This window comes from Chiloscyllium punctatum, chromosome 29, assembly GCF_047496795.1.
Source record: "Chiloscyllium punctatum isolate Juve2018m chromosome 29, sChiPun1.3, whole genome shotgun sequence".
Taxonomy (NCBI): domain Eukaryota; kingdom Metazoa; phylum Chordata; class Chondrichthyes; order Orectolobiformes; family Hemiscylliidae; genus Chiloscyllium; species Chiloscyllium punctatum.
Window position 1 is genome coordinate 58,527,242 of NC_092767.1, and position 15,079 is coordinate 58,542,320.

The window sequence follows — 15,079 nt, forward strand, 5'->3', positions numbered from 1 at the left end:
GAAGAGGAGAGTGTGAAACGGACTGGTAAGCTAGAGGAGATACTTGTTAGGAAGGAAGATGTGTTGGACATTTTGAACAACTTGAGGATAGGCAAGTCCCCCGGGCCTGACGGGATATATCCTAGGATTATGTGGGAAGCAAGAGAGGAAATTGCAGAACCGTTGGTAATGATCTTTTCGTCTTCACTGTCAACGGGGGTGGTATCAGGAGACTGGAGAGTGGCGAATATTGTGCCCCTGTTCAAAAAAGGGAATAGGGATAAGCCCGGGAATTACAGGCCAGTTAGTCTTACTTCGATGGTAGGCAAAGTAATGGAAAGGGTACTGAGGGATAGGATTTATGAGTATCTGGAAAGACACTGCTTGATTAGGGACAGCCAGCACGGATTTGTGAAGGGTAGGTCTTGCCTTACAAGTCTTATTGAATTCTTTGAGGAGGTGACCAAGCATGTGGATGAGGGTAGAGCAGTGGATGTAGTATACATTGATTTTAGTAAGGCATTTGATAAGGTTCCCCATGGTAGGCTTATGCGGAAAGTCAGGAGGCATGGGATAGAGGGAAATTTGGCCAATTGGATGGAAAACTGGCTAACCGGTCGAAGTCAGAGAGTGGTGGTAGATGGTAAATATTCAGTCTGGAGCCCAGTTACAAGTGGAGTTCCGCAGTTCTGGGTCCTCTGCTGTTTGTAATTTTTATTAATGACTTAGATAAGGGAGTCGAAGGGTGGGTCAGTAAATTTGCAGATGATACGAAGATTGGTGGAGTTGTGGATAGTGAGGAGGGCAGTTGTTGGCTGCAAAGGGACCTAGATATGATGCAGAGCTGAGCTGAGGAGTGGCAGATGGAGTTCAACCCTGTCAAGTGTGAGATAGTCCATTTTGGAAGGACAAATAAGAATGCGGAATACAGGGTTAATGGTCGGGTTCTTAGTTAGGTGGAGGAGCAGAGGAATCTTGGGGTCTATGTTCATAGATCTTTGAAAGTTGCCACTCAGGTGGATAGAGCTTGTAAGAAGGCCTCTGGTGTATTAGCATTCACTAGCAGAGGGATTGAATTCAAGAGTTGTGAGGTGATGTTGCAGCTGTACAGGACTTTGGTTAGGCCACATTTGGAGTACTGTGTGCAGTTCTGGTCGCCTCACTTTAGGAAAGATGTGGAAGCTTTGGAGAGGGTGCAGAGAAGATTTGCCAGGATGTTGCCTGGAATGGAGAATAGGTCATACGAGGATAGGTTGAGAGTGCTAGGCCTTTTCTCATTGTAACGGTGAAGGATGAGGGGTGACTTGATAGAGGTTTATAAGATGATCAGAGGAATAGATAGGGTAGACAGTCAGAAACTTTTTCCCCGGGTACAACAGAGTGTTACAAGGGGACATAAATTTAAGGTGAAGGGTGGAAGGTATAGGGGAGATGTCAGGGGTAGGTTCTTTACCCAGAGAGTGGTGGGGCATGGAATGCGCTGCCTGTGGGAGTGGCAGAGTCAGAATCATTGGCGACCTTTAAGCAGCAATCGGATAGGTACATGGATGGATGCTTAAGCTCGGAGAAATATTCGGCACAACATCATGGGCCGAAGGGCCTGTTCTGTGCTGTATTGTTCTATGTTCTATGTTCTATGTACACCTGCAGTAAGTGCACCCAACTCTAGCTCCTTGAAGATCGTGTTAGGGAACTGGAGCTGGAACTGGATGAACTCAGGATCTTTCGGGAGGCAGAGACACTTATAGATAAAAGCTACACGGAGGTAGTTTCTCAACCTGCTGTACACTGGATCTACAATTTAGGTTCCCATCCCCTGCTGAATTCGTTAAAACCCTCCTGAAGAGCATTAGCAAATGTTTCCCCCCCCTCCCCCCAGATATTGGTACCTTTCTGGTTCAGGTGTAGATCATCCTCTTTGTCCACCCTACCCCTGAATGAGCCCCAATTATCCAGGCATCCAAAATCATCCCTCCTGCACCATCCCTGAAATGAGGATAGTTGGATAACTGTTAGAAGGGGTCAGAAGCAGGCAGTGCAGGGATCCCCTGTAGCCATTCCACTGTAGAACAAGTTTTCGATACTGTTAGGGAAGTGGACTTATCAGGGGTAAGCCATGGAGTACAGATCTCTGGAACAAAACCTGTATCCATTGCTCAGAAGGGGAGGGAGGAAGCGGAGTAGAGCATTAGCCATTGGGAACTCCATAGTTATGGGAGCAGATAGGAGACTCTGTGGGAACAAGAGTGACTCGTAGTTGGTGTGTTGCCTCCCAGGTGCCAGGGTCCATGATGTCTCGGATCGTGTTTTCGGGATCCTTAAGGGGGAGGGATAGCAGCCCCAAGTTGTGGGGTCTACATAGGCACCAACAACATAGGTAGGAAAAGGGATGAGAATTTAAGGCAGAAATTCAGGGAGCTAGGATGGAAGCTTAGAGCTAGAACAAACAGAGTTGTTATCCCTGGTCTGTTACCCATGCCACGTGCTAGCAAGGCCAGGAATGGTGAACACTTGGCTACAGGGATGATGCAGGGGAGGATGGTTTCAGTACCTGGATAATTGGGCTCATTCTGGGGTAGGAGGTCCACTACAAATGGGATGATCTATGCCTGAACCAGAAGGGTACCAATATTCTCGGGGTGGGGGGGAGGGTGAACGGAATTTGCTAATGCTCTTCAGGAGGGTTTCAACTAATTCAGCAGGGGGATGGGAACTTAAATTGTAGATCCAGTATGCAGGAGGTTGAGAGTAGTGATGCCATGATTAAGATTTCAAGGTGTCGGGAATGTACTGGCGAGCAGGAAGGTGGTTTGAAGTGTGTCTACTTCAATCCAGAATAAGGTGGATGAACTTGCAGCATGGGTTGGTACCTGGGACTTCGATGTTGTGGCCATTTCTGAGACATGGATAGAGGAGGGACAGGAACGGTTGTTGCAGGTTCCAGGGTTTAGATGTTTCTGTAAGAACAGAGAAGATGGTAAAAGAGGGGTGGTCATAGAGTCATAGAGAGATGTACAGCATGGAAACAGACGCTTTGGTCCAACTCGTCCATGCCAACCAGATATCCCAGCCAGACTTTCAATTCATTCAGAAATGGGGATGTATATATTTTTAAATAAGTCAAACATAATAAGGTTTGCTCTCTGAACATGCTTTTCCCATGATATGTCTCACTCTCATTTTAATTGTAGTGTGATAATCGACCTGATCTTCGGTGAAGACAAGCTCAAAGTCTTCAAGATGTCACTTACTCATATTCTCTGGCTCCACAGATAGATTGCCACTTTGATCATAATATAGCTGACTTGTTGCTTCATTTATCCTTGCGCTTTTGATCTGTTTGCTTTTCTTTCCTAAACTTCTTTTTTGTAATTCACCTTTATGCTTATTATACTATTTTTGATTTTCTGCAGTATTTCACTCACTTTGCCAGGTATTATTTTTCTTGCTTTTTTGAAATTGGATCCTTATTGGAGCTGCTCAGTAGTTTGTTGTTCCATGTGATTGATCAGATCATGTTCAGCCTAAATTTCCTTACTCACCACTTCTCCCAGTGTCCTCTTGGACTGTCACAGATTTCCGTTATCGCTGCTATTTCCAACCCACTTGCTTCTCAGCCAAGCACATTTGATCTTCCCTTATAGAAAATTTGGTCTTATTTTATTCTTTTTTCCCACAATTATGCTAAAATATGCATCACCTACCACAAAAGAATGCTCTCCAACTAATATTTATTAGAGCTGTTCCATCTCAGTCTCCAAACTCAAAATGTGGAATTTCCAAATACATTGTCAGTCAAGGACAGTATTACAGTGGCAGAAAGAACATTTGATGAGGGCTCATCTACTGAGCTAGTATGGGGTGAGGTTAAAACAAGAAAGGAGAGGTCACCCTGTTAGGAGTTTTCTATATGCCTCTGAAAAGCTCCAGAGATGTACAGGAAAGGATTGCAAAGATGATTCTGGATAGGAGTGAAAGTAAGAGTGTAATTAATATGGGGGACTTTAACTTTCCAAATACTGCCTGGAAACGCGATAGTTTATATACTTTAAAAAGATTAGCTTTTGTCCAATGTATGCAGGAGGTTTTCAACAGACACAGTATGTTGATAGGCTAACAGGAGGCGAGGTCATATTGGATTTGTTATTCGGTAATGAACCCAGTCCAGTGTTAGATTTGGAGGTAGCTGAGCATTTTGGTGATAGTGACCACAATTCGGTTAGGTTTACTTTAACAATAGAAAGGGATAGGTATGGACCGCAGGGCAAGAATTATTCTGGGGAAAGATGATTATGATGTGATTAGGCAAGATTTAGGATGCATAGGTTGGGGAAAGAAACTCCAGGGAATGGGCACAATTGAAATGTGGAGCTTGTTCAGGGAACAGCTACTGCGTGTCCTTGATAAGTATGTACCTGTTAAGCAGGGAGGCAGAGGTTGAGCGAGGGAACTGTGATGTAATAGAGAAGTTAAATAGAGAGGAAGAAGGATGAGATTTGAAGGCTCAGTGACAGCGCTTGAGACTTACAAGTTAGTCCAGAAGGATCTAAAGAGAAAGCTAACAAGAGCCAGGAGGAGGCATGAGAAGTCTTTGGCAGATAGGATCAAGGAAAACCCTACAGCTTTCTATAGATATGTTAGGAATTAGAGAATGACTAGGGTAAGATTAGGTTCGAGTGTATGGTACTGGAAAAGCACAGCAGGTCAGGCAGCATCCAAAGAGCAGGAGAATGAATGTTTCGAGCAAAAGCCTTTCAAAAGGAATGAGGCTGTGGGCCAGTGGGGGTGGGGTGGTGGTGAGAGAAATGGGAGGGGGTGACAGAAATGGGAGGGAATGGAGCTGGGGGCAAGGTAGCTGAAGGTGTGATAGGTAGATGGAGGTGGAGGTAATGGTGATAGGTTGGGGAGGAGGGTAGAGCATATAAGGAAGATGCTCAGGTAGGACAGGTCATGAAGGCGGTGCTGAGTTGGAAGTTTGGAACTGGGATAAGGTGGGAGGAGGGCAAATGAGGAATCTGGTGAAATCCACATTGATGCCGTGGGGTGGGAGTGTCCCAAGTCGGAAGATGAGGTGTTCTTCCTTCAGGCGTCGGGTGGTGAGTGCGTAGCGGTGGAGACCTGCATGTCCTTAGCAGGATGGGAGGAGGTGGGGTTGGTTGGTGCAGATGTTCTGGAGATGTTAGGGTGTGGTGGAGGAGGAGGCCCAGGACCTGCATGTCCTTGGTGGGATGGGAGGAGGTGGGGTTGGTTGGTGCAGATGTTCTGGAGATGTTAGTGTGTGGTGGAGGAGGAGGCTCAGGACCTGCATGTCCTTGGTGGAGTGGGACCCTCTAACCCCACACACCTGACGCCTGGAGGAAGAACTCCTCATCTTCTGCCTCAGGACCCACCAACACTACACACCTTGCGCCTGGAGGAAAAATGCCTCATTTTGCCCCTCAGGACACTCCAACCCCATGGCATCAATGTGGGTTTCACCAGTTTCCTCTTCTCCCCTCCCCCCACCTTATCTCAGTTCCAACCTTCTAACTCAACACCGCCTCTTCACGTGTCCTACCTGTCCATCTTCCTTCCCACCCATTCGCACCACCCTCCTCTTCTACCTATTACCATTATTCCCATTTCCATCTACCTATTGCACACTCAGCTACCTTTCCCCCCAGATCTTTATGTCATCATTGTCTACGGGAATACTGCCAGAAGATAATGGGTGGCACGGTGGCACAGTGGTTTGCACTGCTGCCTCACAGCACCAGAGACCCAGGTTTAATTCCCGCCTCAGGCGACACTGCGTGGAGTTTGCACATTCTCCCCGTGTCTGTGTGGGTTTCCTCCCACAGTCCAAAAAAGTGTGCAGATTAGGTGAATTGGCTATGCTAAATTGCCCGTAGTGTTAGGTGAAGGGGTAAATGTAGGGGAATGGGTCTGGGTGGGGCGCACTTCGGTGGGTCGGTGTGCTCTTGTTGGGCCGAAGGGCCTGTTTCTACACTATAAATAATGTAATCTAAAAAGACTGGACGATAGCAAATATCCCCTTGTACAAGAAGGGGAGTAGAGACAACCCTGGTAATTATAGACCAGAGAGCCTTACTTCTGTTATGGGCAAAGTTTTGGAAAGAATTATCAGAGATAGGATTTATAATCATCTAGAAAGGAATAAGTTGATTAGGGATAGTCGACACAGTTTTGTGAAGGGTAGGCCACACCTCACAAACCTTATTGAGTTCTTTGAGAAGGTGACCAAACAGGTAGATGAGGGTAAATCAGTCAATGTGCTGTATATGGATTTCAGTAAAGTGTTTAAAAAGGTTCCCCATGGTAGGCTATTGCACAAAATATGGAGGCAGGGATTTAGCGGTTTGGATCAGAAATTGGCTAGCTGAAAGAAGACAGAGGGTGGTGATTGATGGGAAATGTTCATTCTGGAGTTCAGTTACTTGTGGTGTACTGCAGGATCTGTTTTCGAACTACTGCTGTTTGTCAGTTATATAAATGACCTGGATGTGGGCGTAGAATAAGGTATGAGGGGTTAGTAAATTTGCAAATGACACGAAATCGGTGGAGTTGTGGTCAGTGCAGAAGGATGTTGCCAGTTACAGAGGGACATAGATAAGCTGCAGAGCTGGACTAAGAGGTGGAAAATGGAGTTTAATGGAGGAAAATGTGCGGTGATTCACTTTGGAAGGAGTAACAGGAATACAAGTTACTGGGCTACTGGTAAGATTCTAGGTAGTGTCAATGAGCAGAGAGATCTTGGTGTCCATGTGCATAGATCTCTGAAAGTTGCCACCCAGATTGTTAAGAAGGCATACGGTGTGTCGACTTTTATTGGTAGAGAGATTGAGTTTCAGAGCCATGAGGTCACATTGCAGCTGTACAAAACTCCAGTGCGGCCGCAATTGGAGTATTGCATACAGTTCTGGTTGCCGCATTATAGGAAGGATGTGGAAGCATTGGAAAGGATGCAGAGGAGATTTACCAGGATGCTGCCTGGAATGAAGGGAAGGTCTTATGAGAAAAGATTGAGGGACTTGAGGCTGTTTTCTTTAGACCGAAGAAGGATAAGAGGTGACTTAATGGAGGTATGCAGGATGATCAGAGGAATAGATGGGGTGGACAGTGAGACCTTTTTTTCCTGGATGGTGATGGCTAGAACGAGGGAACATAGATTTAAATTGAGGGGTGATAGATATAGGACACATGTCAGAGATAGGCTTCTTACTCAGCGTAGTAAGGGCATGCAGGGCCCTGCCTGCAACAGTAGTAGACTCGCCAACTTTAAGGGTATTTAATTGGTCATTGGATAAACATATGAATGATAATGGAATAGTGTAGGTTAGATTGGCTTCAGATTGGTTTCACAGGTCAGCACAACATTGGGGGCTGAAGGGCCTGTACTGCACTGTGATGCCCTATGTTCTGTGTTCTGTGACCTGGTTGAGGGAACCAAATGATGACAGAAACTGTGGATTGAGTGTGAGGAGAATGCAAGTAGGCTTCAAGTTGAATCAGAAGGCAAAGAGATGCAGAACAACATGGCTAAATGTGAAATTATGTACCTTGGTATGAAAAACCCAAAAGCAGAGTATTATTTAAATGGTGATAAATTGGTAAATGTGAATGGTTACAGGGATCTTGGTGACCTTGTACAGCAGTCAATAAAACAGGCAAGTGCAACAAGCAATTTGGAAGCCAAATGGTGTATTGCCCTTCACTGAAGAACATTGGAGTTCAGAATTACAGATAAGTTAACACAATTATGCAGCACCATGGTGAGATCACACCTGGAATGTTGTGTGCAGTTTTGGTCTCCGTATCTTTGGAATGAGTGTTGCAGAAGTTCACTTGGCTGATACCAGGGATACCAGCTCTGTGGTCTGAGGAGAGATTTGCTCAGTTGGGACAGTATTCACTAACGTTTCAAAGGATCACATGGCATCTCTTTGAAAAGTACAAACTCGAACTGGACTGGACAGAGTAGATGTAGGGAGCATATTTTCCTGGTTGGGGAGTCTAGAAGCAGGAGACCTGTCTCAGACTATAGAGTAGACCATTTAGGACTGAGATGATTCAAAAGATAATGAATAACAGGATTCCCTGTGATAGAAGGCTGGGGAGACCAAGTCACTGATATATTCAAGAATGAGATAGATTCTATTTTTAGAAATGAAAGAGTTTTGGGGAGTAAGCAGAAATATGGTACTGAGGTAGAGGATATTCATATTAAATGGTGGGACAGGCTTAAAAGGCTAAATGGCCTACTCCTGCTCTGGCTTCTCTGTTTCATATCCTCCTCAGTCACTTCTCACTACTGCCATCTGTTCAGAGGAAACAGTATGCCTCCTTGACATGCTGCTTGGAAAACCATCTCTTGTACGCACTAGAAAGTTCTCCTCCACAGTTTTAGTGCTCAGTTGTTTTGCCCTTTGTGCAGACTGATGTGGTCCTCATGTCTCATGCTTCTCTCATCTCCTTCTTCAATATCATGCCCCACGCTACCACTACTATATGATGGCTTACAAATAATTCCAATCCATAGCTCCTGCCTCTTGCTGTTTCTTAGGTCTTCACAAACAGATTCCACACATTGTTCTTCAAATCTGAAATCTTATACAATACATTACAGCATATCAAGCCTGAGCCGATTTCTAATCCTTAGTTAGACCCGTTACTTATTGCCCATGCGTGGTGTCCCTTTGTTCACCTCGTATTCATATGTCTATCAAAATATACCTTAAGCATGGCTAATATGCCTGCTCTACCACCTCCACTGGCAGTGCATTCCAGGCACCCACCATCCTCTGTATGAAATAGTTTCCGCACACTTCTACTCTAAGTGGTCCCCCTCTCACCATGAACCTATGCTGTCTTGTCATTGACCTTTCCATTCTGGAAAAAAGCCTCTGACTCTCCACTCTATCTATACCACTCATAATTTTGTAGATCTCTTCTATCGGCATCTTGTTGGGCATGTATATTAATCCTTTAAAGGGGCGGCACAACCCCGCCTCATAGAACCAGGGACCTGGGTTCAACTCCAAACTTTGGCCACGGTTGGTGTGGAATTTGTACATTCTGCATGGATTTTCTTTTGGGAGGTCCAGTTTCCTCCTACAGTCCAAAGGGTGTGCAGATCAGGTAGATTGGCCGTGCTAAGTTCTCCACAGTGTCCAGGGATGTGTAGGCTAGGTGGATGCGCCATGGGTGGCTATAGTTATGAAGAAGGATTGGACAGGTAGGCATTGCTTTTCTTCAAATAGAGGACATTGAGAATGGGACATGATTGTGATATATAAAATTATGAGGAGCACAGATAGATTAGATAGGAAGAAACTTTTCCCTTTGATGGAGGAATCAATGGCTAGGGTATGAATTTAAGATTAGGGGCAGAAGGTGAGGCCTGTTCTGGAATACTGTATCCAATTCTGGTCGCCCAGTTATAGTAAGAATACTATTAATCTGGAGACAGTTCAGAAGGAGTTTGCCAGAATGTTGCCAAGCATGGAAGGTTTGAATTTTGAAGAAAGGCTGTATAGGTTGGGACATTTTTCTATGGAGCATGGGAGGTTAAGAGGTGACCTTATAGAAGTTTATAAGTATGAGTGGTATACATAGCCAGTTGGGTAGAAAAATTTACTTCAGGACAGGAGCGATGGTAAACAATCTTTTCTCAACCGTGTTTGTGGCCAATGCCACTGAGAAGCTGAACACTGCATGAGCAAGGATGAATACGGGATCCTGAGCTGCACGATTTTAAAACTAATGGGCCAACCTCCACTACTCACTGAGGAAGAGATTCCAGACAGAACTAAACCTCTGATAGAAGAAATTTCTCCTCATCTTCAACCTAAATGATACACCCCTGATATTTAAAACATGCTTGCAATTCCAAACTATTGCACGAGAGGAAATATCCTTTCAGCATTGTCCCTGCCAAGCTTTCTCAGAATCTTGTGCTAAGATCATCTTATTTTTTTGAAACTCCGTTTAGTAGTTTTCATGATCAAGCTTTCATCACACACTACTGCTAGTACCCACAGGTTCCTCTCCAAGCCACTGATCACGCAAATTTTAAAATAGACCTCTGTTCCTTCACTGTTCCAGGTTGAAAACCTTAATAATATTGTGCACGTAACCTTACCAAATGGATTGCAGCAGTTTAATAAGACAGTTCACCAACACTTTTCAATGGCAGTTAAAGATCAACAGTAAATGTTGGCCCAGCCAGTGAAATCCACATCTAATTAATAAAAACACCTTGTTGGGGGGAATGGCCAAATAATCACTCGACACCAGAGATCAAAGAGTTTATTAAAATTACACCACTGGGAATCAGCCTTCTTCAACGAACTAAGAAAAAGCATGCATTTTTGTGCATTTATTTTTATCCCACCTTTTACATTTACAGAATGACTGTTTTCCTAATTAATTACATGTACATTCAATCAAATAAGTCATGTAACCATACAATCAGTGATGGACAACCCTGGAGCCAATTTCACATTTTCTCATAATCTCACTGTTCACTAAACCTTGACCTCTTGGTCTCTTAAAATGTGTTCATTCAAACCACATTCAATTCTCCTTATAATGACATGGGGGCTGTCTAAGACTAGCCTTCTTAATGAAATCTCAATCTCTCTCTAATGCTTTTGGTGATTTGTGTATGTGCATGCATCTATAACTGCTTCAGAATCTATATCCATGATTACTTAATCTTAAAATGTACTATTGCAACAGACTGACTAATTAAAGACTCACTAATTAATTCTAGAATTCTTATGTGAAATGTTCTGATCTATGTCTCCTGCATAAACAACTGCAGCTGCATGTTAAACTTACTGTACCATCTTGGGTCTATGAGCTACAATTGTTTTTACTTATGCAGACTATAGTAAGCAAACGTTTTCCCAAGCTTCCTAAGACAACCGACATCCATGTTTTTACAGCTTTGGCTGTGGCCACCCATCGAACATTTTGTGTTGCTCATTCATGGGCACCCCTAACACACCTCATGAACTTCATGAAGGTGAAGTATCTGAACTGTTTCAATGCAAGCATATCCCTTTTAAGTAGTCACAAAACTGTGACCTCACAGAAGACTTTAATACTTTAAATTGCATTTGTAATGAAGGCCAGGATTTCATTGATCCTTCCATTACTTACACTATCATACACAATAAAACACAAATCTCCCTGTGTCATAGCATTCAGCAGGCTCCATCCATTTAAATAACAATCTACAGAAGAGACTGAGTACAATAGTCCCAGGGAAGAGGGATTTTAATTACAGTTTAGCTAGGGTTGTTCTCCTTTGTTCCAAGAGATTGAAGCAAGATTTGATATAAGTGTACAAGTTGTGGTTCTGTTCGCCGAGCTGGGAATTTGTGTTGCAAACATTTCGTTCCCTGTCTAGGTGACATCCTCAGTGCTTGGGAGCCTCCTGTGAAGCACTTCTGTGATTTTTCCTCCGGCATTTATAGTGGCTTGTCTCTGCCGCTTCCGGTTGTCAGTTCCAGCTGTCCGCTGCAGTGGCCGATATATTGGGTCCAGGTCGATGTGTTTGTTGATAGAATCTGTGGATGAGTGCCATGCCTCTAGGAATTCCCTGGCTGTTCTCTGTTTGGCTTGTCCTATAACAGTAGTGTTGTCCCAGTCAAATTCATGTTGCTTGTCATCTGCGTGTGTGGCTACTAAGGATAGCTGGTCGTCGTTTCGTGGCTAGTTGGTGTTCATGGATGCGGATTGTTAGCTGTCTTCCTGTCTGTCCTATGTAGTGTTTTGTACAGTCCTTGCATGGGATTTTGTACACTACATTGGTTTTGCTCATGCTGAGTATCGGGTCCTTCGTTCTGGTGAGTTGTTGTCTGAGAGTGGCTGTTGGTTTGTGTGCTGTTATGAGTCCTAGTGGTCGCAGTAGTCTGGCTGTCAGTTCGGAAATGCTCCTGATGTATGGTAGTGTGGCTAGTCCTTTGGGTTGCGGAGGAACCATCACAGAAGCGCTTCACAGGAGGCTCCCAAGCACTGAGGATGTCACCTAGACAGGGACGAAACGTTTGCAACACAAATTCCCAGCTTGGCAAACAGAACCACAACAACGAGCACCCGAGCTATAAATCTTCTCCCAAACTTTGAATAAGTGTACAAGATTATCACAGGTTAGCATAAAGTAGACAAGGAAACATTGCTTACTTTAATTGATGGTACAAAGTCTAGGATGGCGAATCTCAATAAAATCTATAACATTCTATTAGGACTACACTGTGTTAACACAGGAAGGATGTTTCCAATGACGCGGAAGTCCAGAAGCAGGGGTCACATTGTAAGGATGTAGGCTAGGCCATTTAAGACAGAAATGAAGATAAATTTCTTCATGCAGTGAAAGATGAGCTTGTGGAATTCTCTGTCACAGAAAACGCTTGAGGCCAATATATTGAATGCTTTCAAGAAGCAGTTAGATATAGTTCTTAAGGCTCATGTAATCAAAGGACATGGGGAAAAACAGGAACACAGTACTGAGTTGGATGGCCTACGTGTATTTGCTGTGCTTCTACATTACAACCATCTCAAAGAACTGTAATAACATTGTCAGGCGTGATTTCTCCTTCATGAAGCCATGCTGACTCTGCTTGATTATATTAGGCTTTTCTAAATATTCTGCTATTATATCCTTTTTAATAGATTCTAACATTTTCCCAATGACAAATAACCTTCTAACTGCTATTATAAATTCTTACGCTAGCACAGAAATAATTGTAAAGGTTTCTTTGGAATATTAGGTTCCTCAGAATCTCTCATATCAGTCTAAAAGGAATAATGCCTATCTGACCAACAGAACTTTCAATAGTGCAGTCTGTTCCCTCAGACTGTATTGAAAGTATCAGAACATTTTTTCTTATGTTCAAATCTCTGGAGTTGGAATTGAATCTGCAATCTCAGAGGGAAGAGTACAACAGAGTAAGCAATGACTAATGTTAATGTTTTAGCATGTTAGTTTGAACAGTTTGACAAATCACTTCTGTTGCAGGCGTGAATTGTGACTAAACCAGCAATAAAGACATGAAATGTTATTCAACTACTGGAAGTTCTTCAATGTAAAAAAATGCATATTCTCTTTGATGGTGCTGTTACCCAGATACTCTCCAAATGTTAGAATCATTGGAAAATATTTTCTTGACTGCCTCAAATCCTTTATTATTATTGTATAGTCAGCCTGATCAAGTAGTGCTGGTATATTAAAGGAATCATCAACTTGTAGAGAAATAAGATTTTAATGTTGAACATTTTATAATTTTTCTCTTATTATGACTCCTATTCATGCCTTGTAGCATTTTCAGAAGATGAGGTTGCTCTTCTCCCTAAAAATTTGCTTCCAAGAAGTAATTCCATCTTTCTCTTTAAGGAAGAATCTAGATTAATTGTGTACGGCAGGATGATATTTGCATCTTTAACAGTGAATTTGTAGCTGATCGATAAAAACTTCTGAAAGATTTCAGGATCTCCATCCAAAGTCAATAATTTTTCAATATTGGATTGTATTAATTTCAAGTTTTCTGAGGAGTTTTCATAAATGGTCCACAACAGCATCTCATCGTTAATGCCCTTTTCTTCATTTAACTCTTCCCTTTGCACTGCATCCTCCAAGCATTGCCAGATCCAACTGAGGCGACATGGCCAGCAGGTGGCTAAAATAACCCAAGCAGCAATTCTCTGAGGGGGAAATGAACTCATTGGAACATTTCGTTCAAACATGAGTGTGGTCATAATTGGAATTATGTTTACTATCCTCCTCATTTGTAGGAAGTTCTCCTCAATGTACTCATGGAGGTTGCTATCTCTGTCCATTAAGCACTGATAGGCCTGTTGAATATGGTGACTTGGTTTCATTTTGGCATTTCTTTGCTCGGAAGTATGAATCTCTCCACTAGAAACATTCATCAATGGCACAATTTCCAAAGAGTTTCCTTGAAACTTGTCTGCTTCATGTCTGTGAGGCTGCATTGGAGCGTCTTCCATGAGGCCATTCTTGCCTTCCACTACCTGCTTGATAAAGTTGAGTTTGGTTTGAGTGTCCATTTGGGGGACACAAAATGGTAATGTCACAATTCTATTCAGGAACTCGTAGCCATTGTCCGCCATACCTTTGAAAGTATTAGATTTCTCCACACAGGCTACAATGATGCTAGGATCAACAGCCAGCACTGAAATAAAAGGAGCATCGGGATCTGAAAGGAGGATGTTCATAGCATCTAAGACTCCAACAACTTTATCTGGAGTGCATCTGTCAAGACTCATAATTTCCAGGACTATTCGAATTTTTCTTCGTTCAAAGACTTCTATGTACTTGATGAAATTTGTGAGAACTTTAACTTCTTGCTTTATATCATTCATGAACCCCAGTTGAGCGCTGAAGTCTGTTTTATTCATTAGGCTTTCCATTTTGGCCTTCTGGCTGACTATCATATTCTTGCCCACTGCAAGGGAGTTTTTCATTGTCAGGAAGGCAGAACATCCAATTAATCCAAAACCTAGACCTTCAAGGGCTAAAGCAAAATTATTTCCCATTTCTCCAATGGCAATACCAAATATTGAGATGACTAATGCTAGTGTCAGAGCTAGTAATAGGAGGAAACTGAAAATAAACCATATTGGAATTTTTAAGATTTTTTTAGACACCCATTCAGAACCAAATTTGCATTTTTCTAAGGTGGACTGGTGACCCAGGGACCGAACAATGCTAGTTGGAATGCATCCAAATTGGTCTTTGATGTTATCACACAATGTTGTAATGAGACCGGCCCACAACTTATCACTGCCTGCAAATTCCCATGCACTGAATTTGACAAATATGAACCTGAAATTTTTCCGTTTTTCATGCTTTTCTGTCAGTTGAGGCTTAAGGAAAATCAAATGCAGCAAAAGGAGAACAAATCCAAGACCAGAGGTTGTCCGAGACTTTTGCCGGGTCCTTGCAAATTCCTTCTTCTCTCGACTAAGCACTTCCAATGACATTTGTTCTGTAAAAGAATAATATAGTGAGCAGCATATGTTTACTTTTAAAAGACAAACTTAACTCTTTGTGCTTAAGGCGATATGCATA

General features: G+C 42.9%; 1 protein-coding gene across 3 annotated transcripts in view; it reads right to left on the reverse strand.

The window, feature by feature from the left end:
• Window positions 1-10,271: 10,271 nt before the first annotated feature.
• Window positions 10,272-15,079, reverse strand: part of nkpd1 (NTPase, KAP family P-loop domain containing 1) — a 30,578-nt gene continuing 25,770 nt past the window's right edge. For all 3 annotated transcript variants that reach the window (XM_072549165.1, XM_072549166.1, XM_072549167.1), the window contains one exon: window positions 10,272-14,996. In XM_072549165.1, coding sequence (XP_072405266.1) covers window positions 13,291-14,996 — 1,706 coding nt within the window. In that variant the 3' untranslated portion in view covers window positions 10,272-13,290. The remainder of the gene's footprint in view (window positions 14,997-15,079) is intronic.